Raw genomic sequence first — 26636 nt, forward strand, 5'->3', positions numbered from 1 at the left:
CAGAAAGACAGCTGGAGACAAGGATAGACAGAAGAGTGTCCTGGAAGTCAGGGGAGGGGGGGTGGGAGGACTGTGGCGAAGGAGGGAGGAGCACAGTGCCTAATGCAGTTGAGAAAGCAGACAGTGATATATGTAAGATACCGACGACCTCAGCCAGAGATGAGTAAGTGATGGAGGCAGAGCCATACTGCAGAAGGCCACGAGTGAGTGGGTCACGAGGAAATGTAGTCCATGAGGAGGCACAACTCTTTTAGGGAGTTTGGGGAACAGGAAGGGAGGCCTAGGATAATAGCTGCAGGAACTGTGGGTCCGGAAGGAGTTTTTGATGGTTGTTAATGTGAGAAGAGTTGAGCATGTTTGAAAAACCAACAGGGCCCGTCCGCCGTGGCTCACTGGTTGAGTGTCAACCTATGAACCAGGAGGTCATGGTTTGAGTGCCAGTTAGGGCACATGCCCGGGTTGTGGGTTTGGTCCGTACTGGGGGGCATGCAGGAAGCAGCGATCAATGATTCTCTCTCAACATTGATGTTTCTATCTCTCCCTCTCCTTTCCTCTCTGAAATCAATAAAAATATATTAAAAAAATAAAACAAACCAACCAACAGAAAGGATCTAGTAAAGATCAATGGGAATGGGATCAATGTATAGGCAGGAGGACTGGCTTTGGACATTATAATAGGAGGGAAAAAGATGTTGGCTGGAAGGTAACAAGAAGTTGGGAGAGTACCTTTGGATGGCTTCTATTTTCTCCATGAATTAGAAGGAAAGAGAGTCTGCTGAGAAGAGAGAGAAGGTGGGAGGCCTGGGGCTGAGGAGAGTAAAGGTTTGAAATTTAAAGAAATCTGAAAGTGAGCAGTTACAGGCAAACCTGGTAACAGCTGGCAACCTTGACACATGTATAAAGGTACCAATTGCCTTGGATTTTTCTCCCCAATACTCAGCTACTCAGGGGCAGGGAGATGGCAGGATTCATCCAGGTGGCTGCTGTGAAGACAGAGCAGCAGGGACATTCACGGGCTCGGCAAGTGTGGAACGAGAGCCGGGTACGGTGGGAAGTGTGTAAGAAGATAAGAGTCATGGGGACTAACTGAGGACCCAGGAGGTTGAAGGATAGTCACAGTGAGAACGCGCTGAGAGGGATGCTTCCGTTACTGGTTTCAGGAATGGCTGTTTCAGCAACAATGCAGTCCAGGGGTGACCCTGGGAGCAGGAAGATGGTGAGATGAAGTGATGGGGCCATCGTCACACACAGGGAGGTCAGGAACCAAAAGGCCAAAGTGCTGAGCATCCCTGTGGACAGGAGTCGGAGTGATGGACCTGAGTGGCAGGGCGAGGCCTGTGATGGGCTTGGGCGAGGTAGGGAGGCACACACCCTGTGAGCCATGCTTCTTCGCGTCTACCCTCAATACTGACAGAACGGAGTGGGGAAGCTTCCACCTGCGGGCATGGCACCGGGCGTAGTCACTGTCCTTTCGCATCACTGAGAGGGCAGGGCTGGGCCTCTTCCAGGGGCCTGGCACACTCAGTATCTGCTGGGAGAATTAATAATGAAGTTATTCAGAATGAATAAGTGAGCAAACAAAAGAGGAACTCTCACTGGTGGGTGAGAGTGAAGCAGGGAACTTGAGAACATATCAATCCCACGTATTGGATGGGCTGTGTGAGTTGAAAGACGGAATGAAAATGAAAAGTCCCTACAATGAAAAGAGGGCTGTCTTCGTTTGCTAGGGCTGCCATAACACAGTGCCACAGACAGGGTTGTTTTAAACAGGAATGCGTTCTCTCACAGTTCTGGGGGCGAGAAGTCCAGGATCAAGGTGTCAGGGTTGGTTTCTTGAGGCCTCTTTCCTGGGCTTGCAAATGGCCACACTTTGCTGTGTCCTTGCAGGGTCCCTTCTCTGTGCACGCACGCTCCGGTATCTGTGTCCACGTTTCCTCCTCTTGTAAGGACACCCGGCAGATTAGATTAGGGCCCAACCTAAAGGCCTCATTTCAGCTGACTCACCTCTTCAAAGGCTCTATCTCCAAATACAGTCACATTCTGAGGTGCCGGGGGGGGGGGGGGGGGGGGGGGGGGGCTCCGCATATGCATTTTGGCAGCACACGGTTCAGCCCGAAACAAGGGCTGGGTGTGCGATCCACGAGCTGTGTGCATCTTTTGTTCTGCCCACTCCACTTTCTTGCACCTCTTGCTCAGCGTCTGTCTCTCACAAGCCTGCCACCCACACGGCCCCGGCTCCCACGGTGGGCTTCCCCGAGGAAGCGCCCCCTAGAGGAAGCTCTGTCCTGAGCTGCTGCCTCTGATGGCAGGAAATGGTCTTCTCCCCTCTCACTTGGTCATCCACTGTTGACTTTTTCCTGGGAAGAGCTTCAAAACAGACTCTGAGGCCCTCAACCCCCGCCCGCCCCGCCCCCAGTTCTGCAGTGGTGTTGCCATTGCTGGGGATGGGGGAGTAAGCTGAGGAAGGAAAGGGGGAATGAAGGGACCAAATGTAAGTTATTTGTGGGCTGGCACTTGGGGCCTGTTTGGGCTTGATGGTTTCGATGGTCAGATCAGGACCTTTCTGTTCTAACTTTCTCACTAGAGTAGACCAGATTCTCGGCTCCCACCTTTAGGTAGAAAGTCGTTGACTTGCAAAGGCACACTTCCATCTGCTCTCTCTTGCACAGCACTTTTCCAATTGGGATCATGATGCTGAGAATGTGGCCCTTGTAAACCCAAGCTTGGACTAGTGAATCAACTCTGTTTAGCCAATACAACCTAGTAAAATCAGACTAAACGAACTCGTGTTCTACGGCTGTGCTAAGGAATGGGTTCTAACCATTTGTTAATGAACTCCTTGATGGGGGCCACGAGCAGTGTGGAGAACAAAAACCAGGGCTAGGTAACATTTTGGAGAGGTAGGGCCAGGGCAAAATTTTGCCGAGTTACCATGCAAAGCGAGTGACACCCAGATAAATGGAGCACTGATGATCCCTAATACGATGCCCGAGAAACCATCTCCCCTCTCACTCCTCAGTGCGACTCAAAGTCTGAAAAAGCTCAGATGCTCCAATGATTAAGCTTCCATCACACAAAAAGTCCCTGGTGGAATGAGAACCAAAACTTAAGTTTTTACGAGTTTGGATTTGCCCGAAATCTGCTTAAAAACGGTACCAGAAGGAACTGATGAGATATGACAACCAAACACAACATGTGGTCCTGGATGGGGTCCTGTGCCAGGAAGGGAAGGAAGCGCTGTTGGGATGGCTGGTAGCATCCGACCGGGGGGGCTCTGGACGGGCGGCAGGGTTGTGCCACTGCTGGTTTCCTCATTGGAGGGCTGTGTGGTGGCGATGCAGGAGAGCGTCCTTGTGTTTGGAGGCACGCAGTAGAGAGCATCATGTCAGAAAAAGAAGATGGAACAAATGTGCTAAAACGTTAACTGGGAAATTTGGGGAAAGGGGATGGAGGAGTTCTCTGTACTGTTCCTAAAACTTTCCTGTAGGTTTGAAACTATTTTAATAATAAAGAAAGAGAAGAAGAAAAAAAATACAAGTCTAAAAGCAATTTTTTATTTACAGTATAAAGGTTACAAAGGTATATATGTATTTATATATATAATACCCTTAAGTTACAAACTTTCATTGTAATATACAATGCTATATGTCGATGTGCAACTCAAGGGAAAGTGTTGTCTATGCATTTGTATTTGCAGAGTACACATACATAAAGCTTTTTTCTTCTTTTAATTAGGAACACAAATACTGCCCTGTTTTATGCACGGATTTCAATTTGGTAGTCTAGTGATGCCAGAAGGTTTGAAGCTTTTAAACACAAAGAAGTCTTGTTTAAATACAGGGTTCTAAAAAGAAGAAAACCCCAGGATATCACATACTTTAATAATTTGTAGAAGTATTACTCCAGCTAAGTCTTAATGCTTAACAACAATGCAAGTTGTGTGGGACCGAACACAAACCAGTTTGCAGAGATGAGCCCCAATGGAAGGCTTCATGGGCAGTGTCCACCGCATTATCTGCGAAAAGACCTCGGGTCTGATACCAAAAGGGAACGATTCTCTGGGAACCAAGGTCTTAACACGCTGCACCCACCTGATAGGTTTACAGGTAACACGCAGCCCCATACTGGAGGGAAACAAAAACTGGAACTGGATCTCATGATAAGGGCAGATTTGCTGTAAATTGTGAAGAGCATCATCAACATTGATTGTGCCAAACCCAGAACTTCACTTTAATAATTTCCTCTCCCCCAGATTCTATTCATTTAGAAAACAGAGGTGAAAAAATATAGCTGACTCCCCCCCGCCCCTCCCGCCCCCGCCGAACAGGACTGAGATAGAAGGGAAGCACTTCTTCCAACCGAGGAAGAACAGACACATGACAATATTTATGTGCTGGTTCCAATAATACAGAATCGTTAGCACCTGATTGTCAAAGGGTAGGTTTGAAGGAAAGACCCTGACCTAATGTGTGTGCACACCTCCAGGACACTTGGAAACAAAGGGCAAGAGCCATGAGAGTATGTTGTTCCCTATGCCATTCCAATCACATCGTTCAGGCACTTTCTGAGCATGATGAAGGATGCTACCTGAAAGGCTGACCTTAGTGATAAACGGAAGGCAAGCTGGATAGAAAAGGATGTTAATATATAAAAAATATTGGAAACATTCAAACAATCTTTCATTGTCTTTAGGTGCTCTTTTCACTGAGTTTGCCAGAGTGTCTGGAATAAGTGGACTTTTGCTAAGTTTTAAATATCTTCATTTTGAGCTCTCATTATGAAGAAATACTCCATCTACCATGTATAAGGACTTTCAGCAAATGAGATGTTTAAATGGTGTGAGTGTGGAAATGAACAGGCCAGCACAATTTAGAAATGGGGGCTAGATGAAAATACACATTTAGCTTTGCTGTTTACAGTTGAAAGAAGCATTTCTTTAAAAAGACTTTCCCATTGATCCACTTTGAGCAACAGAACTTAATTGTTGTTGTGATCTATCTCCCTAAAGATATTCTACAGTGTTCTCCTTCCAAAACTAAAATCTTAATTTTGCATTTAAAAAATTATGCATGATGAAAAGACCAGCCTATGTAAATGTGCTTGAAATTCTTTCATGCTAGCACGGACCAAAGACTGAGCCTCCTTTTAAACACTTTCCAGTTTGCCAAATGAGCAGAACTCCAGATGTACTTTGATAAAAATATGAAGTGGTTAATTATTTAACCTCTGATTGACAGATGGCATGGTGTGATTGAGAATGGATTATGTGCTATGTGAGGGCAAGAACTTTCTTTTGGACCCTTCAGAGAGCATGTGAAGAACTATACACTAATAAGTGCTTATTTGATGAAAGTCTGCAAGGATTACTGTATCATGAATTAGCCCTGCAATTTCTAAAAATTCTCAAAGCCTCCAAAGTACCTTTTGTCTCCTCACAAGAGGCTTCTGTCACTTTGGAAGAGGTGACAGAACAGTCAGGTTCAGGGTGTGTATGTGACTGGAACAAAGAGGGACTCAAAAACTAAAAGATCATTGGTGTCAACAGTTTAGAGGTTAAGATTAAGAAAAACTGAGTAAGGGACTCAGAGGACGCAGAAGTTAGAAATCTATCAGGATATCTTCTCTCACAATACAGGGGTGGGCAAAAGTAGGTTTACAGTTTGTGAGTACCATGAGACACAGTTTTCTTCTTTTTTTAATCCTCACCCAAGAATATGTTTTTGGTGTGTGTGTCTTTTTTTTTTTTTTTTTTTTTTAAGAGAGGAACTGGGAGAGAAAGAGAAAGAGAGAGAAACTTCGATGTGAGAGAAACATTGATCGGTTGGTTGCCTCCCATACATGCCCTGACCGGGAATCAAACCTGCAACCTTTTGGTGTATGGGATGACACTCCAACCAACTGAGCCACCTGGCCAGGGCTATTCTTGTATTATTATTTATTAATTACTGTATTACTTCTGTGAACAACTGTAAATTTACTTCTGTCCAACCCCTTAATAACAGAGTATCGATAATTTCTCTATTATAGGTTTTTAGTTTCAATCAATCTATTTTGGGCAATTCAAAGATTACAGTTCATATGATAGATTTTTGTTGAATATAACCAAATGCTCATTGGAGAATAAGCAATCATTTGCAAATGGCATATTTATGCATTGTATCAAATGCAGATTTGCTTTAAAAACCCAGAATATGCTTTGGTTCAGGAACCTGAAGTGGAAAGGAAGAATAAATGGCAAGAGATTAAGTTCAAGTTTATCAGTTTTGAAACAATAGAAGAAATCTTGTTAAAATATTTTTCTAGTTTATATATAACAATCATTCTTCCAGTTGGCAGTTTAGCTAGTGTCAAAAGAGACAAGGAAACAGATATGCTCTATGTGCCTACTTATTGTACTTTACCTTAACTTGAAATTTAATCCTTTCATAGGATGAACTTATATCAATTATCTGCCAGATAATTTTGTTTTTTTAGAGAAAGGTTTTCAAATCAGCCACTTAAGCAGTCTATTACTAGTACAAAATAAATTTCACCATGAGAATAGCTATATTGATCAAGAAAGCATAATCCTGATAAAAAGCATAATTATTTTAGAACTAACATGACACATTTATCAAGTGTCTATATACTCAGCACGAAGATGTAGCTTAAAAAGGGAAAGGGAGGGGGGAGTCTGCTGTGTCGGTTTTTAAAGACAGTATATAGAAAGTCAAAATAATTCTAGATTTCCAAGCAATTAAAATCGAGACACAGAGGAAGAATGGCAGCAGATGGCAGATTCCTTTGTCTTCATCTTCAGAGGCCATTATGACAATTCAAATTTAACTGAAAGAAATTTCCAAACTCAAGGTAGAATATAATATCACCTGCCACATAACATACTTGACAAAAATATATAAGTATGACTATAGTCAAATTCAACTTAAAAGTTTAAGCATCCCAAATTTAAAGAAGTCTCTCTTACACAGATAGTCAGATCAGACCAGAACAATGTTTTGAGACCAAAGAGATCTGGCATTTTACTTCATTAAGGATTGTAAAAGCATGAACTTTGGCTTTCCAACCAGCCATTTCACTCATGGTATCGATAGTGGATGGCAACAACATGGAAATGTATGCTGGATATTTGGATGATTTAAATATTATGTACAATCAATAGCTTATAACCAGTGAAAACAATAACATAATTCAGCATATCCAAGACAAGATACAAAAAAGCAGAGAAAGTGCTTAAGTCTACAGGTCTTCCCTGAAGCTTCAAAAATGTTTAACTTTTTTAGTAGGTAGGCCTTTTAATACAATTTGCATAGCAGCTTACAAGATAATTTGCATTAAAAAATATGGAGATTCTTCCATGTTTTTGAAAACACACACAAATTATCCACATGCATATAAATTAAAAACGAAGACCTGGAGGTTCTCAGAAAATTAACAAAAAAATCTATCATAACCTTTTCTCAAAAGTGGTCACACTTGTCCATCAAAAGCATTTGCACTAATTTGTTTTTCTGGAAGAAACATAATCTTATCCAGATTCCACACAGCTTTTTTTTTTTTTTTTAAATAAATTTTGGTTTATTAGCTAAGTGCATTTAATCAGCTGAAAAAAAACTTTGTTATCATTCTGCTTAGGAGGATAAGAGAACAAATAATCAGTAACAACTTTAATCATTTGTTGGTTGGAGAGATTTTTCCACTTATAAAAATGTAAGAAATAAATAATTCAATCTCTCCTGCCATGCAATTTCAATAACAAAGTTTGTGAGATTATAGATGATAAAAACAGGCACTGTCAGACTTACCTAGAGTTAAAAAGTGCTAAAACATAGCTTTAAAATAAGTGAATGACATTTAAAGTAATATTTTGATTGCCTGTACATGTCCCAATATTTAACCTGAAACTCTGTCTACTAGGTAGGTGAGTTTACAGTTACAAAATCTAATAAATACTGTATAAACATAAAGTATTTCTTCATATAAAATATTAGAACCTTTCCAGGTAAGGTCCATTTGATGACTTCAGAAAAGGACTTACCTTTTTCAGAAAAATAGTAACTGAGCCTTTTCTTTGATAGGCATCTGTGTGGAATATGGAGAAGATGTCTAGGCCCAGGTCCTGGGGGGCACTGAAAGTGGTCCATCAGAATGAGGGGGACAATACTCTGCAATTCCTTTACATTCTACACATGGAAGCCCACAACATTCTCAATAATTTTCCTAATTCAGAATAAAAAAGAAATGAAAAATTAGCTGTTCTGTAAAAGATGTGAAATATGAAAAATGCCTATTTTTAGCTATTCATTTGAAAATAATTTGCCATATTTTGGCATCTAAATACAAAGTACAAACTGATCCTTGGAGAACGTGGGGATTAGGGGTGCCAGCTCCCCAGGCCGTCGAAAACCCACGAATTAACTTTGGCTCCCTAAAACCTTAGCTACAGTCGTTGCTTGGTGTTCACTAGGGATTGGGTCCAGGACCCAAATCCACGGATGTGCAAGTCCCTTATATAATACAGTGCAGAGCAGTGGATAGAGTCAGCCCTCCTCATATTCCCAACTGTGGGTCGAAAATACACACATATTTATCAAGGCTGTCTCATTCACAAAAAGTACTTCATTTGTGGTTTGAAAATCCCACAAACACACTTAATCGAAGAACAACCTGGTCATCCATGATTGGAAAGCTGCTGAAGTTTGTTAAACAAGCAGCCTAAGGGCTCTTGCTCTTGGGGGAGCAAGAGATCACAGGAAACCTCCCATCAATTTCACTCCACATCAAGACTCAAAACCCTATTAAATATTAAAAACCCTGTGGACCTTGGGGCTATCCATGGCAGTTTAAGCTTGAACAAAAGGGTTGAAGTGCACACCCGCCTTACCTCTCCTTCCCACGTTTTAATTACACCTTTTTTACAGATCTTTTCATATAACCATTGAGCAGGTGGCTCAGAAGTTCCCCCTGAAAATCTTTTCAGTGGCTTAGCCTTTCACACTAATAGAAAACCTCAACCAAATGGCTTTGCTGCAAAAGTCTGTGATTACATCGTTCATCTTCTCAGATAAATACTTTCACTGCAAAGAATGTCTAAGCTTCCCTATCTCAGGGTTATGTATTCAAATTCTTCTTCCAGAAATCACAGCTGGACCTTCAAGGTATTTTTTTTTCTTTCCTAACTTGTCACCTTACTCCAGATGGAACCAAACTTGGGCTTGTGAATTTTCAAAACATAAAAAGCTCTTGAAAGACGTAGTCTAGTCTAGATTTCAATTTCCAGTTTTAAGTGGATTAGACAGTTCATTTTTGGGACCGGTGGTGAGGAAGAACAGATCTCTCTCCCCAGCCTCTGCCTGTGGTTAATCTCACTGAACACGGGAAGGAGTGAAGACAATGGGCTCACAACGTCTAACTAGAACTTCCAACTCGAGTGGGTTCTTTCACATCCCACCTGTGTCAGTCTGCACTCACACCAAATAGCTGTGTGCTGCACACACCGCTGTGCTTTCTTTTCCTGTTGGGAGTGCTGCCCGCCTCCACCCTCTGTAGTGCTCACATCCTCTAGGCACTCCTGATAAACACAGTAAATGAGAACTAACCCCAGACCCTTCTTCAGAGAACACGGAGAACAGCCAACTCACTATTACCTTCTCTTTCAGTTCCAGGGACTGTACTAAAGTTGACATCTTATACAACTATTACACTATTTTAAATGGTTTCAGATATGCACCTCCTTCATGATTATAAATAACTGCGTGTATTCTCCAGTACCACAAAATCAGCGATCTTACTGTCATGTGTCCTAATGATGACATCTGGCAGTGCTTAGCAAAACCCAGGCCTCCGTCCATGGTCTCCTCACCCCGCCCACTGGAGAATGGGTTACTAAGCTACACTGAGTCTTGAGTTAGCAGCTGCTTGTCCACACCACTCTGCTGCCACAAGGGGAGAGGGCTAGGGCCAGGGTTCTACATGGGGGAACAGAGCCTAAAGCAACTCGACAATTTGTTTGTGCTACAAAGCTGGCTTCACCCACAAATTCTCCTCTTGAAACAAGCTTGCTCTTCAGGCTGTATCTTTCTCAACTATGTCTGCCCACGAGAAAAGACAGCACTAAGGAGAGCTGCCGCAGGCTGTTCTAACACCAGGACAGATGACCTCCCTGGGATGGCAGTGATATCCAGTTATTCAAATAGTGACTAATAAAGCTCCACAAACCCCAACCAAAGGCACATTTGGTAAGCAATAAAAAATGGCTTAGGCTAACATGAGGATTTTTTCATTAAAGCAAGTATCAATTATTAGGTCATGGAAAAAATAAAATAAGGATTTTCTTTTAAAATAAATCTTACCACATCCCCTGGCTCCTACCAAAAGTAAAATCAGAAAACTCTCAAACAAGTATTTTCTTTCAATGCAGTGGTTCTGACTTGCTCTTCAACTTGGTCACCACCAGAAAGGGAGTGGAAGGCAAGGCAAATCAAATTCTGCAAGTTCTAAGTCCTAATGTTAGCACTGAGAAATGGCAAAGCTGGTGGTGCAGTGGGAAGGGATGGCGGGGGGTGGAGGGACGCAGCGAGAGCCAGGACACATGGAAGAGCGCTTTGGTGATACAATTCGAGGACTTCCTAGGGCGGGAGGAGCAAGTGCACACAGTAAACTCCATCACAACGTACAACGTATCTGGAATGACCAAGAAGCAGGGGCTGCTGGAAACTAGCACCTGGGAAGAGACAGTCTTCCTAAGCAAGAGATCAAAGCTTAGTCTGAAATAAATCCTACAGGAAGAAGAAAAAACCCCACTTCTTGTATATTTTACTATGTCCATAAAGAAAAACAATGAGCCACCTTCTTAACAGGAGAATTAAACCCAATTACTTAGAAACCACATTAGGAAACTAACAATAAGTCAACAGCTTCATTTTGGAGCTCATTAGAGCCTAGAAATTCTGGCCACGGTAGGTTGTGAAAGGCAGGCTCCTCTTTAAACGTGGTTGGGGTTCAGCAGTGATTCGCAGGTCCTTGTCAAGGCACTGTGCTGGAGGAGAGCAAAGAGCTTTCTTATTGTGCTATTTTTTTTTTTTTTTGAGGTGAAAATACTTCTTGTGACATTCAAGGCTCTTTTCTGATTCTTGCTGCTCATACAAGCAGTCCCATGCGCGTGACTTTGGCCGACAAGAACGTGTGCAGCACAAATACAATCGGCTTCGGACAAGAGTGCAGGTCCATGGTCTGTGGAGAAAGGGCGTTATCACTACCATACACAGACATGCCAATAAACACGCAAAAGAAACAAATTTAGATGTGATGTTCTACTTTTTCAAAAGAACTTAGATAAAGAATGTGCCAGAGCTACAGAAACTCTTGGGAACTGAATGCCACAAATGAGAGTGTACTCTCAAGTTAGGAGTTTCCATGTTATAATTAAACGTTAGTCTGAGGTTTCACATCCACAATTACACTTGGTGGTATACTGGCTTCCACCATGCCTGACAGAACTAAAAAGTAGAGGATCTAAAAGAAAGGAATATCCTATATGAAAACCATTAATTGTAACTGTATGCATTTCTGAGTGGGAACCACAGTAAGCTCAGCTGAACTGTCACCCCCTATGGTATGATTTTTGATGTTGTTGTTAATCCTCACCTTAGGATATTTTTCCATTGATTTTTAGAGAGAGTGGAAGAGAGGTAGAGACAGAGAAAAACATTGATGTGAGAGAGACACATTGATTGGTTGTCTCCCACGACCGGGCTGGAGACCGCAACTGACCAGAATGCCCTTGACTGGAATTGAACCTGGGACCCTTCAGTTTGCGGACCGACACTCAACCACTGAGCCAAATGGGCTAGGGCTATGGCATGATTTTGACACCTCATATAAGTTTGTGGTGGAAATGACAACTCTTGAGGCTAGTAAGGAGGGTTATTATACCTTCCTAAGCACAGGCCTCTAATTTGGACACCTGGCACCAGATGCATAGGAGACCTGGGGTCTGGCTGCATGAGTCAAGGGGGCCGTCAATCATTGTGGCACTGATAACAGAGACCAGGAATAGGACCCGGCTTAATTATGCCTTATAAAGAAAACTAGGACTTGAAGAGCATAGTTATAGAGCATTAAATTCCTCACTAAACTTTGCATACATTAAATGTAAAGCAGGTCTTAAAAATATATAAATAGCTGGGGATAATCTAATACCTTGCTTGCTATATGGCTACTGATATTAATAACTGGTTACTTTAATAGAAGTTAATTTAATAGAAGCTTTTAACTGTCTTTAATGCTTCAGGTTTTTGAAAAGCCCTGGTTCATGGCCTACCCATAGTCTCCCAAAGCTTCATCATTTAAAGTAAGATTTCTAGCCAGTGTGCTCAAAATAGATCTATTTCAGTTCTAAAGCGTCAAGATTCTGCTTTCCAACTTAGACCTGTTGTGACTGTGTCAATGGACATAAGATTTCACATAGAAGACCTGAACTACTGGCTCAATATTGATAAGAGAGAAAAGGCATTGTTTTACTCCTTTATCACAATTTATGATTTCTGAAATGCACTTCTCTAGTTCTCTAAAGGGGATCATGAGTTCCTGTTGAAATTTCCTTTAAGGGACAGGAGGTAAAAAAGAAAATGATGACTGTATGGACATATCTCTGCATCTTTTTCTCTGATCAGCAGAATTTCTGTAGCAACCAAGACACCCTATTACTTTTAATTCTTATACCAAGAAACTGCTAAATAGCAATGACTAGAATTTATTTAGTATTTAAAATGTTTAATATTTAATATCTTATTGTTTATAAAAACCTACTTCTTAAAAGGGCTATTTTTTCTTTCTAAGATTAAAAAAAATACTTCTAAAAAAGGGAATAATTTCCAAATGTGGGAAAGGAAAAAAAAGAACCACTGCATCTTGAAAACTGAAGAACAGTTTCCTGGAAAAAAGTGGATTATCAGTTCATAATATGTCTACGCAAGAGGGTAAGAAACAATACATAAGAAAGAGAATAGCTATTAGAATAAACATGTTTTTCAGAAACTCTCTCACCAGTTCTCCCTCAGGACCACCAAAATCCAGATACAGATTTCTGATGCCGTCATCAGCAGACATTTTCAGCCTTTCGAAGGGGTAGCGGTATAGCAAGCTGCTGGGGGCTCCATTTTCCCTGGAGATCGTGAACCCATTTTCGTAGTGGACAGTGAGTCTCACGTCTTGGCCATTTAATGTGCAGCCTGTTGAAGATAAGCAAACGCTCTGTTAAAGTTCCTGCTTCAGTTGTCAGGTGGAAAAGGATTCTTCTGACTTCAAAAAAAGGAAACAAAATCTTAAGAATGTGTGATACCTAACCTATTTGGAACCTCCTACAGTGAGTTTTGTTCTGGTCACTCAAGTCAACATCTTGATTGAGATAAGGAAATTACCATAACTCTCCCTGAAATCTGATCTGATTCAGTTCAATTCAGTGACAACTGAACCCGTGCTGGCAAGAGCCTGTGCGTGGTACTGGAGAAGGAAGAGGCACAGCCCCTGCTCTCAAGGACCTCACTGATGAAGAGGCATACACATGAAACCCCTGTGCAAAGTAGGATGTACAGAACATGACTGCACACTGAACCGAATAAGGCCAAAGTCAAGGAAAGGTTTCCTGTAGGAGATGGGACTTCAGATAGGCCCTAAAGAATAGACCAAATGGACAGGCAGTGACAGATAGGGAGAGGTTTCAAGTGGGCAAGAAGAAGGAACAACCAAAAGAGAAGAAACGCCTTTCAGGGGAAAAACATGGTTTGGCTGGTATTGGGAAGAGGATAAAGATAATGTTTATCAAAGATAAAGGCTATCGTGCCCTCGTCGGCCTGTGGACTGAAGGGTCCCGGGTTCAATTCTGGTCAAGGGTATGTACCTCAGTTGCAGTCTCCTCCCCGGCCCAGGCCCTGGTCGGGATGTGTGCAGGAGGCAACCAATTGATGTTTCACATCAATATTTCTCCCTGTCTTTCCCTCTCTCTTCCATTCTCTAAAAAACAAATGGAAAAATGTCTTTTATAGAGAATGGCAAAGTCCTGTCTCACTAACATTTGAGCAGTTTTGCTGTTAGCACAGGGGTTACATGTGAGAGACCCTCTGAGACCTGGGAATTAACATAGGCCTATAAGAGCTCAACTTAAAATCACCTAAAGGATTAGAGTGGGGTATGCTTGGTCACTTTATATTTTTATTTTTTAAATATATTTTTTATTGTTGATAGTATTACAGATATCTCCCATTTTCTCCCCTCTCTCCTCCCAGCCCTGCTTGGTCACTTTAAACAGAAAGATTGGCTCTCAAACAAGCAAGTGCTCACATCAAACTGATTCTTTCAGTTTGCAAAGACATTCAATTGGTCAAGGCAGCCAGAGTGTTTATGAAATAAGGAAAATGAATAACATAAATAGTGGCAGTGTCCCTTCTCAGCACTACTCAGAGAAGAGAGTTTTGAACAATGGACTTTAACTCTCAGAAAGGAAACCTTGGGGAGGAACATGGATAAAATTAACTCCCTGTAGCCCTGGCCAGTTTTTCTCAGTGGATAGAGTGTCAGCCCTCGGACTGAAGGGTCGTGGTTCGATTCTGGTTGAGGGCACGTACCTTGGTTGCAGGCTCAATCCCCGGCCCTGGGCAGGGTGCATGGGGGAAGCAACCAATGTGTCTCTCTCTCTGTCTCTCCCCATCCATCTACTTTCTCTAAAAATCAATGAAAAAATATCCTCGGGTGAGGATTAATAAATAACAACAAAATAATAACTCTTTGTAGAAGTAATCCAGTGCCACAATCTCTAAATGAATGGCTGAGGGGTTTGGAGAAAGAACAGATCCCAATTAAGGCACCAATCGAGGCAACCAGCGTAGAGTTTTCAAGATCATTTTATTCTATTAACATCCCCGAAGCTACAGTATAGTCAAGGGCAGGGGTGGGCAAACTTTTTGACTCGAGGGCCACAATGGGTTCTTAAACCGGACAGGAGGGCCGGAACAAAAGCATGGATGGAGTGTTTGTGTGAACTAATATAAATTCAAAGTAAACATCATTACATAAAAGGGTACAGTCTTTTTTTTTTTTAGTTTTATTCATTTCAAAAGGGCCGGATCCGGCCTGCGGGCCATAGTTTGCCCACGGCTGGTCAAGGGTGTTGAGGTCTGACGAGAAGAGAGGGGTCAGTTCTAGCTTAGAAAAGCTCAAAGAACAAGGATCTGCCCAGTTCCTTGCAGCACTGGCTGAAGAAGGTGCGGTACAGACAGGTGAGTATTTCTGCCTGCAGGTGTCCCCAGTGGGGCAAGATCCGCAATCTCAGCGAGCAAAGGTAAGCCATTACCCCCCCCCAACAAGCTTGTCATGCAAGATATTTCTTAAAATGTTCTGTTCAGGATTGTTTCCCATCAAGAGGGCAGGAAGGAAATGCCAGTGTGTATGTGTGAACTGGCCATAATAGGGCCACTTGTCACAGGTGCAAATTCATGAGCCTGGGCCCAGAATAACTAGAAAACATACAGGAAGAGTAACTGACTGGTGGAATGGTGATGATGTCTTACTTCACTGATTGTTTGTTCATTATTTCATTTATTCATATATTTTTAAATTCTCTGCTCTCACAGGGTAGCAGGGAAGACAGACAGGTAATCGCAACCAAACTATACTGGATTGTTTTGAGCACTCATTATGCACCAGGCATTGTGTTAGGTGCTGGGAGATACAGAGCTGAATAAAAGATGGTTTCCAGGCTACTCCACTGTGCAGCTGAGGTTGAGAACCACTGATCTGGAGCATTAATACCTGTTTTGGGGGTACAATTCCTGATGGTTATGCAATTGGGCAAATATAAGACATTGGGATTGGGACAAAGGGGTCAATATTTGGGTTCTACAAAATCCATTAATTTTAGCCTTAGACTTCACAGGAAACCCTCAAACTAAAATTCTGCTATTTCTCCCAGCTTCTCAATAACATATTGTAAAATTCTTTACAGTAATGGTTTTGGTGCATGGGACTAACTGATAGCTTTTTAGGGGGAAAAAAGTTTTTCCTATTATACAGGATATAACTTAAAAAAATTTGAACAATATAAAAGTAGCCTGTAATTGCACCTGGAGTAAAAGCCAGGGATGTGTACGGCATAAATTACTCAGGAGGAAAAGGCAATGCCCACGTCAGCAGCTAAGACGAGGACGCACAGCTCCACCCAGCCTCTCCCCTCTCAGAGCCACCTGTTTCCCTGCCAGCCTCAGGCCAAGTCCCTCCACCTGCACTTTGGATGCCGCCCACTCCCACCTTCTCAGAAACTGTACAAGCCTGTTATCCCTTTTTCCTCTTGCCATTTGCAACATGGCCCTCTAAACCGGATCCCTCCATTAACTTTTTAAAATGTTCAAGTCTCTCTCATTAAAAGAAATACCTCTACTCAGCTCCTTACCTTCCACTTTCTACCAGTCCCCTCTCTCCTCTTCACAGCAAAACTTCTTGAAAGAGCCGGTCTACACTCAGTTTATCCACATTTCACCTCCCATCCCATCCTCAGCCATCACACCACCAAGTGTCTCTCCCCAAGGGCACCAATTATCTTCATGTTGCTAAATCCGACCTGCTTCTCCAGCCCTGTCTTACTTGATACTGGTAGTGCTCATTGTTGGCTGTCTACCCAGCTTCTATTTCTCCATTCTTCCTTTACAGCCAAACCCCAATTTTATTCAGGTTTCTATTTTCTCCTAAAGTGTTTCAGGGAAGGGTGACCTCAACTTCAAGGGCAGGCAGCCTCTGGACTAGGCAGCTTGGCTTTCCCCTGATGATTGGCGTTGAGGGTGTGCATATGAACCAAACTGGCTCACACAGAAAAGAACTATGATTGGGAAGAGAAAACACACCACCACCTCCTTTTACTCTTGTTCCTCTTTCATGTAAGAGAATTCGTTTCTTTAATGCATTAATCTAGTTTTAGAGGGTATTTTCTATTAATTGCACCCAAAATCATCCCAACTGACACATTTAACCCTACTGGCCATTCTTCTCCTCGAATGCTCTTCCTTTGATACTGCCTGTCCCCACCCACCCTGGTTTTCCTTCTACAGCCCTGGCTACCACTTCACAATCTGCTAAGTGGAAGGGACATTGGCTTTTTCAAACCACAGGGATATTGTTGAGTGTAATTACATACATTAAAGATAACTTTCTAAGCAGCTCCCTTAATACTAAAAAAAAAGAAAAAAGAAAAAATAAGCTAAGAGAAAGAAAAGCTCATTAATTAGTAATAAACCTATTAGTGTTACACCAAGATAAATACTGGTAAATATAACTTGTGTTTTCTACCTTGTGTATTTCTTTCTTTTTTTAAAAATATATATTTTATTGATTTTACAGAGAGGAAGGGAGAGGGATAGAGAGCTAGAAACATCGACCAGCTGCCTCCTGCACACCCCATACTGAGGATGTGCCCGCAACCAAGGTACATGCCCTTGACCGGAATCGAACCTGGGACCTTTCAGTCCGCAGGCTGATGCTCTATCCACTGAGCCAAGCCGGTTAGGTAGTGTCTTTCTTTTTTTAAAAAAAATATATTTTTGTTGATTTCAGAGAGGGAGGGGGAGAGAGAAAGAGATAGAAACATCAATGATGAGAAAGAATCATTCATTGGCTGCCTCCTGCACGCCCCCCAATGGGGACTGAGCCCACAACCCGGGCAGGTGCCCTTGACCAGAATCGAACCCGGGACCCTTCAGTCCCCAGGCCAACGCTCTATCCACTGAGCCAAACCAGCTAGGCCTACCATGTGTCTTTCTAAATGGTTACCAGTGTATCACAAAGGACAAAGACCCTGATGTCAAATAAATTCTACCCTGCAAATCCTGTCTCTGCTGTTCTGGGGCCAGTTACACGGGAGGAGGACTCTGGGGGCGCCAATGTTTCCAGCAAGACCCTTTCCCAGCTGCAGGACCGTGTGGGCTCATCTGGGCGTTCAGAACAACCCAGAAGGGAGTGGGCTTCGCAGGTTCAACCTGGTTGGGCTGCTCAGGACTCTCTCAGAGAAGGACTGAGGCAACATTCTCCATTACTACGCATAGGGAAAGCCAGTCCATCAAGTATAAGCAACAGGCTAATCATTCTCAGGGATACAAAGAAGAACATGACACTATGTTCCTCACTTATAGCTATTTGGTCAAAGGCATGAGGTAAGTTTTATTTATTTTTATTTCCCTCATTACCAAGCAGAGCTTTGTAACTAATAACATACTCAATAAATATTTGTTGATTTAACGAATTAAGAGAAACTGATGACGTATATGCCCTCTAGAAGTTTGATTTGGCCGTAAGAATGAGTCATTTAGAGGCGTAAGTACAGAGGCTTGAGGCACTGATTTTGAAGTCAGAAAGTCCCCAATTCAAGTTGCAGCCACACTAACGCCAGTTCCTTCATCTTGAAAATGGAGGTGATAAAATTTGCCTCAGAGGGTTGTGTGTTAGGGTTATCTAACACGTATCTCATTTATGACTTACTAGGTGTACCGGTTAATAATGCGGATTTTTTTCAATAGCTGGAGTTATACATATGTTGATATATATGCGAGTTGATATGTATGCTATTTTGTTGTATTGCTCCTTCAGATTACCACTTGTTCTGATCGATGGCACACGTACTTTCTGAGCAGCACTTCAAAATGTACGCAGTGGAAAATTGGGTCTCTCAATGGTCTGCCTCAAAACAAGAAAAGTTCTATTGGGACGGTATCCACCAATTACCTGAAAGATGGGGGAAATGTGTAGCTAGCGATGGACATTACTTTGAATAAAGCACTTTTGATGTTTCTCTTGAAATTATCATGTTTTCTTTGATTACAAAATCCGCATTGTTGCCGAAACCGGTTTGGCTCAGTGGATAGAGCGTCGGCCTGCAGACTGAGGGGTCCCGGGTTCGATTCCGATCAAGGGCATGTGCCTGGGTTGCGGGCACATCCCCAGTGGGGGGTGTGCAGGAGGCAGCTGATCGATGTTTCTCTCTCATCGATGTTTCTGGCTCTCTATCTCTCTCCCTTCCTCTCTGTGAAAAATCAATAAAATATATTTTTTTTAAAAAATCCGCATTGTTACAGTTAATAATGTGGATTAATTATTAACTGGTTAATAGTGCGAATTAACTCTTAACCGGTTAATAATGCAGATTAACTATTAACCGGTTAATAATGCAGATTAATTCACCAGTTAATAGTGCGGATTACCTCTTAACAGATTAATAATGAGGAGAGAGAATCATTGACTGGCTGTCTCCTGCATGTCCCCCACTGGGGCTCAAGCCCACAACCCAGGCATGTGCCCTGACCAGGAACCGAACAGTGACCTCCTGGTTCATAGGTTGACTCTCACCCACTGAGCCATGCCGGCCAGGCAACAATATACTTTTAAATGCTGACGTTCCTTCTCCTCTTAGGATTTTCTGCATATTTATTAATGCAATTCCTACCTATGTCTATGACTTCTTAGCCCATATTACTAAAGCTACAGAAATATAAAGTATCTTCATAAACTTCTTGCACGATTTAAAAACTTCAATAGCTTGGGTAATTGATATAATAAAATTAAGCCTTTAAAAGCATACTTCTTAAACTACAAACAGCCACACTCATATGTATTTTCATATTTTCAAACCCTGTGACTAATGGAAATGGTTTTATGGATCTGAGGGAGTTAATTGTATTCTCTGCTTAGTCATCTTGAAGTTCATGTTTGCTAAAAGAAAAAAGTCCTTGCATATCAGAAGGATCACAGATCAATTCTACTGTAACTATAATCTAATGAAGATTTAATACGAAATGAACAGCCTGGTTGGTGTAGCTCAGGGTTGAGCATTGATCATTGATTCTCATCATTGTTGTTTCTATTTCTCTCCCCCTCTCCCTTCCTCTCTGAAATCAATAAAAATAAAACACACGAAATGAACATTATAAAGATCATGTATTACATTCATTAGTCAACTCTTGTATGTAGTCACTAGAATTTTTCTAAATGGATAATTGATAACCAAAATACATGAGACAAGAAAACAGAGCTTAAATATTGATTTTTTTTGTCAACTATCTTTCTTTAGGCCACAAATATCTGAATATGTGGTATAAAGTGCCACAATTATAATTTTATTTTTAACATATATATGTTTTTAAATCCTCACTCAAGGATATTTCCCCATTGATTTTGAGAGAGAGTGGAAGAGAGAGGGAAAGAAAAACACATCAATTGGTTGTCTCCTGCACGAGCCCTGAGGAGCCTGCAACCAAGGTTCGTGCCTTTGACCAGAATTGAACCTGGGACCCTTTGGTCCACAGGCCAAGGCTCTATCCACTGAGCCAAACTGGCTAGGGCCACAATTATAGCTTTACCCATTGTATGCCATAAGCGCCTGTAAACGTAAGTGGTGGACCTTCCACACACACCACGTGCATCTATAAAAAGAACAAACAATTTCCCCTAAGTGGCAGCCCTGACCAACTTTAAAAATTTTTCAGCTGAAAATATTCAAGAACACCCGAATTGTGAGTAATATATTTATTTTTATAATATTCATTGCAAATTGATTTTTTAAATTAAAATCAAAATATCGTGGCGTGTGGGGATGGTTTTCCTTTTGGACGCGTGGCAGTTAACTGGTTTTAAATGAACCTTTCTGAATCAATGGACCAGAAGGTGGTAACATGTATCTAAAGAACATGCTTGTTTTATGTTTGTATGTGGTATATATGCAAATGTGTGCACTAAGTATACACACACTAAGACAGCAGACTAAGTGTGCACACATGAGTATGTGCATGTACACACACACACACGTTTTAAAGAAACTTTGACTTTCACCAAAGCAGTTTCCCTTCAGCCAGTTTAATATATCTGGCAGACCTCTATGAGTAAGTGATTAACAGGTATAGCACATCAGTTGACCTGAATTGTGAAAATGAAAGTATTACCAAGGTAATGGTTAAATAAGGCTGTGAATGAGAACAAAAAGTTCAAAATCTACCTAAAAATGTTTCTTTTGTCTATTTAAAAATAAAAGAAACCAGCTGTCTTTATTCTCCTCCTTAAGCCATCTCTATTTAAACAATTGTGAGCCAGGGACTAAATAGATTTTTTATTTCCTGGAAGATAAAGTTTGGCTCCCAGACACCAAAGAAACAACTTGAAACTAAAAAATGTTAAAAAATCCAAGTTGAACTCTTTGCTTGGGAAGCATATCTCTCCGGATCCTCGGAGAAGATCTGATGACCCCAGATGCCAGGATGGGTGTGCTGGCCTGATTGCTCAGGCTCTGCACAGGAACACAGAGCATCGCAGCCCTTCAGAATGAGGACTGGCCATCCCAGAAAGCACAGTCTGTGGTCAGGATGAAAACTAGAGCCCTCAGCCCTTAATGTGGTGACCAACCACTTTACAGAGAAAACAGACAGGAGACAGACCACTGAGCAAGACAGTGTGGATGTGGTGGCTTTGGTCAAAACCCACGGTGGGTTCTTACTAGTCACTGGTGTCACTGCTTGGATCGTCACTGTGGCTGTGAGGAAAATATCGACGTCCTAAATAGATGAAGATCTGCACTATCTGACAACACTAAAAAACTGTCCCTGTGCCCCTGCACTTCTAAGCCATGGGCTCCCTCGCTTTCAAGAAGCAACAGAAAGAAGGATAAATCACAAGACTTTCTGCTTTTGAAACATTTACTCTTTTATAAATTCTGTAAAACTAGGTCTATAAAATAAAATCATGGATAAAAGCAGCAAAATTAAGTAAACCAACTTATAACCAAGATATTTAAAGCAATTCAAAGTATATTAAAAACTGTAATTGTATATTAATTTTGACTATTCTCTGTTCTTATTAAAATGAAAGGCAATCTGGAAATATCTGTACATATATACAGTGCATAATACACAAATACTGTGCATACATATGAAACCACACCCCTAATCATATAGACTAGCCACAAGAGGGCGCTTTAAGAATGGAAAGAGATCGCCAAAATTAATTCCTTCAGATGCTTATTTCAATAAGTATTGGGTACACATCTTCAAACTTTTAAAAAGAAACTTGTATTCCAAATTATTTTTCTACAGCCATAAGCTTATTTTAAGGGTATCTATCTATATCTTATATTCCAAATCTTAACTAGAGGGTCAATGCATCTAGTACTTGGTAAATGAGTCTTTATGTTATCAGACAGATTAAAATGATGGACAGTAAAACTGCCATCTTGTACAGAGGGTTTTATGAATGTGCTCAGAGCCATGTACAAGGCTTGGAAAAACTTTGCTATTAAAACAAAGAAATAAGGTTTCTTCCCATCATGATCACTTTAAGCTGCCATATTTCAGAACATTTTAAAGTCTGGTACACATGATAATGACTTGTACTTTACGTATAACAACAGTTCCATTTAATTACTATTAGAAGTGAAATGCCAGGATCTATACCTAGAGAGACTTCCTTGATCAGCTCAGCAGCAGCATGGCAACCCTGAACGAGTATCCTGGTCCAGGTCGACAGATCCCGATGTGTCTCCACCCTGAAGAGATGCATCTCAATGCCCTGCCGAGAGCCTGTCCTGGTAGCAAACGTGAGGTCAGAACCAAGGGAGGGTGATCGACATCCAGAGCCAGAATGAACCAACCTAGGACCACAAACAGAGCAAAGATTAAAAGTACTTAATGTACTGTCAGAGGAAGATGTCAGCAATTGATGCCGGCTGATACGCAGAAAATTATAAAAGCCATCAGCAGTATTTGGAGAAATACATTTCAATATAAGCAGATACCATTCTGTTTTCCCATAAAATGACCCTTGGTGTCACAGGCACAAGTCCCCAATTTCCCACTGACATTTTTATGCTCCCAAGAGGCTATGCATATCAATAAAAGGTTCAATTCTGTTTAGGAAATGATAAGCCCCTACACATGCATAGCTGCTCTCTTTATCAACCTCACTCACCAGATTAGTGTGTGTGTGTAAATATATATATATATATTTGTGTGTGCGCGCGAAGGATGAACCTACACTGACACATCATAATCACCCAAAGTCCACAGTTTATAATACCTCAATGAAACTGCTAAAAAAAACCCCACACAGTGAAGTCATGTGGAAAAAAAACAAGAGAAAAGTAATTTTCTTTAGGGTCATTACACTATTCAACATTTTGTTTCATGGCAACCACTTAATACAGTTCAATTTATTCACTTCTCCCAAAAAATATTTCCTATAAGTCCTAAGTAGATCAGTATAAAAGTACATACTTCCTCACTTATTACAAATCCAGCCGACAAGGTTTTCCATACAGAATTTTTAAAAACTTGACTAAGAAATGTACAGCAAAGAGAAAAAATGGCTTGTTGGCTTCATGGTAGGCTGTATAACTATAATACTTTCTACAAATATGCTGGTTCCTTCCTTCACGCCTCTAACAACCTGAGGAAGAACACATCTAAGAGCAAATGGGTGCTCCTTTACATTGCCCTTAGTTGTCAGGGAGTCACTGTTGGTTCAGATAAAAGGCAAGAGTGCATTTCTTAAAGAAAAGGCAATTTCTTCTAATCCACCAACTGGTTTAACCAAGTTAATTACTATAGTTCTCAACACTGGCTGTATACTAGAATCACCTGGTAAATAGCTTTTAAAAATGACTGATGCCTGGCTCACATCCTCAAAAATTCAGACTTAACTGGTCTAGGGTGTGGCCCAGGAAACTTTATTTTATTAAAAGTTTTCCAGATGGTTCAAGTGTGAGGCTACAGTTGAGAAGCACTAAACTAGTGGCTTGCCAACATTTTTGTCTAAGCACCCTTTCTATACTCTTAAAAACTACCGAGTACTCTAAAATGCTTTTGTTTACATTTTATATTTATTGATAATTAGAAATTAAAATGCTTTTGTTTGCATCCATTATATTTATTGATAATTAGAAATTAAAACTGAGCAATTTAAAAATATTAATTCATTTAAAAATAATAAACCTGTCACATGTTTTTTTAAAATTAATTTATTGTTTAAGGTATTACAAATAGTAGTACATGTCTCCTTTTCCCCCATTGACATGTTAATATAAATAACTTATCTTTATTAAAATATCTTCTAAAACAAAAACATTTAATGAAGAGTGGCACTATTTTAATTTTTTACAAATTTTCTTATATCCAGCTTAATGAAAGGTAGCTGAATTCTCCTATCAGCTTCTGCATTCTGTTGCAGTATGTAGTTGAAGTATATGAAGAAACCCCAGCCTCACACAGTATGCAGCTAGAAGAGGAAGTATTTTAATAGCCTTTAAGATATTTGTGGATATCCTGTCCACTGAACCAAAACTCCAAGTGCTTTCTTTTTTTAAAAACATATTTTTATTGATTTCAGAGAGGAAGGGAGAGGGAGAAAGAGAGGGAGATAGAAACATTAATGATTAGAGAGAATCACTGATTGGCTGCCTCCAGCACACCCTCTACTGGAGATTGAGCCTGCAACCCGGGCATGTGCCCTTGACCAGAATCAAGCCTGGGACCCTTCAGTCCACAGGCTGACGTTCTATCCATTGAACCAAACCAACTAGGGCTTTTAAAAAAATATTTTAAATATATTTTTATTTATTTCAGAGAGGAAGGGGGAGGGAGAGAGATAGAAACATCAATGATGATAGAGAATCATTCATTGGCTGCCTCCTGCACACCCCACACTGGGGATTGAACCTGCAATCTGGGCATGTACCCTGACTGGGAATCGAACCCTGACCTCCCGGTTCACAGGTTTACACTCAATCACTGAGCAACTGCATTCAGGCATCAAGTGCTTTCTTAAAGGTCAGCTGCATTGTAGGAGCTGAAACCTTACCAATAAAGTTAATATCCTGTTACATTAAAAATCCACTGGTTTCTCTTTAATTTTGAATGGATCTTTTTTTATATATATATTTTTTATTAAGATATTATATATGTGTCCTTCCATTGAACCAAACCAACTAGGGCTTTTATCTCCACGTTACCCCCTACCCCCCCCCCGCACCCCCCCCCGCCCCCCCGCTCATGCCCTCACCCCCCTGTTGTCCATGTCCATTGGTTAGGCCTATATGCTTGCATATAAGTCCTTTGGTTGATCTTTCCCCCTTACCCCCACCCTCCCCTACCTTCCCTCCAAGGCCTGACAGTCCAATCAATGCCTCTCCATCTCTGGATCAGTCCTTGTTCATCAGTTTATGTTGTTCATTATATTCCACAAATGAGTGAGATCATGTGGTGTTTATCCTTCTCTGACTGGCTTATTTCACTTAGCATAATGCTCTCCAGTTCCATCCATGCTGTGGTAAATGGTAAGAGTTCCTTTTTCTTCTTCCTCTTCTTAAAGAATACCTTTCAGCATTTCATATAATGCTGGTTTGGTGGTGATGAACTCCTTTAGCTTTTTCTTATCTGTGAAGCTCTTTATCTGACCTTCAATTCTGAATGATAGCTTTGCTGGATAAAGTAATCTTGGTTGTAGGTTCTTTCTGTTCATCACTTTGAATATTTCTTGCCACTCTCTTCTGGCCTGCATGGTTTCTGTTGAGAAATCAGCTGACAGTCGTATGGGTACTCCCTTGTAGGTAACTGACTGTCTTTCTCTTGCTGTTTTAAGATTCTCTCTTTGTCTTTTGCTCTTGGCATTTTAATTATGATGTGTCTTGGTGTGGTCCTCTTTGGATTCCTTTTGTTTGGGGTTCTCTGTGCTTCCTGGACTTGTAAGTCTATTTCTTTCACCAGGTAGGGGAAGTTTTCTGTCATTATTTCTTCAAATAGGTTTTCAATATCTTGCCCTCTCTCTTCTTCTGGCACCCCTATAATTCTGATGTTGGTACGCTTGAAGTTGTCCCAGAGGCTCCTTACACTATCTTCATATTTTTGGATTCTATTTCTTTTTTCTTTTTCGGTTGGGTATTTTTTGTTTCTTTGTATTTCAAATCTTTGACTTGATTCTTGGGATCCTCTTGTCTGCTGTTGGATCTCTGTATATTATTATTTATTTCAGTCAGTGTATGCTTAATTTCTAGTTGGTCTTTTTTCATATCCTCCAGGGTCTCACTAAATTTATCGGCGGTTTCCATAAAATTCTTGAAAAACCTTATAAACGTGGCCTTGAACTCTATATCCAGTCGTTTGCTTTCCTCCATTTCTGTCATTTGTGACCTGTTTCTTTGTCTCCGCATTTTTTATGCTTCCCTGTGTTGGTAGAGCAGCTTTGTGTGCTAGGTGTCCTGTAGGGCCCAGTGCCTCAGCCTCCCCCGTTACCTGATGTGGACACTCTTGGTGCACCCCCTTGTGGGCTTTGTGCACAGTCTTGTTGTAGTTATGCCTTGATTATTGTAGGATCACTGGGAGGAATTGACCTCCAGGCAATTGGCAGTGAGAATCAGCTGTGTCTGCAGTGGGAGAACTTTTGTGCTGAAGACACCCTTCTGGGGCAAGACTTGCTTCAGTGGGGCTTTGGTGCTCACTGAGTCTGCCCCCTGAGTGTGTCCCTTATGGATCTGAGGAGTTGTAATCCGGATGGTCCCCCTCTGACCACTGGGTACACTGGCTCTTGGATCTAAGGAGGTGCTAATTTAGCCTCTGTCTGAGGTTACC

General features: G+C 41.3%; 1 protein-coding gene across 2 annotated transcripts in view; it reads right to left on the bottom strand.

Annotated features, from left to right (window-relative positions):
• Window positions 1-3532: 3532 nt before the first annotated feature.
• SNTB2 (syntrophin beta 2) overlaps window positions 3533-26636 on the bottom strand; it is an 85075-nt gene continuing 61971 nt past the window's right edge. Inside the window, exons 5-9 of one of the 2 annotated variants that reach the window (XM_036347004.1) lie at window positions 22470-22666; window positions 13045-13229; window positions 10901-11229; window positions 8036-8217; window positions 3533-4174 (exon numbers count right to left, since the gene is read on the bottom strand). In XM_036347004.1, the coding sequence (XP_036202897.1) occupies window positions 11137-11229; window positions 13045-13229; window positions 22470-22666 (475 nt within the window). In that variant the 3' untranslated portion in view covers window positions 3533-4174; window positions 8036-8217; window positions 10901-11136. Of the gene's footprint in view, window positions 4175-8035; window positions 11230-13044; window positions 13230-22469; window positions 22667-26636 lie in introns of both variants that reach the window. The other variant, XM_036347003.1, reaches the window with a different exon arrangement.

This window comes from Myotis myotis, unplaced genomic scaffold (genome assembly GCF_014108235.1).
Source record: "Myotis myotis isolate mMyoMyo1 unplaced genomic scaffold, mMyoMyo1.p scaffold_m19_p_19, whole genome shotgun sequence".
Taxonomy (NCBI): Eukaryota; Metazoa; Chordata; class Mammalia; order Chiroptera; family Vespertilionidae; genus Myotis; species Myotis myotis.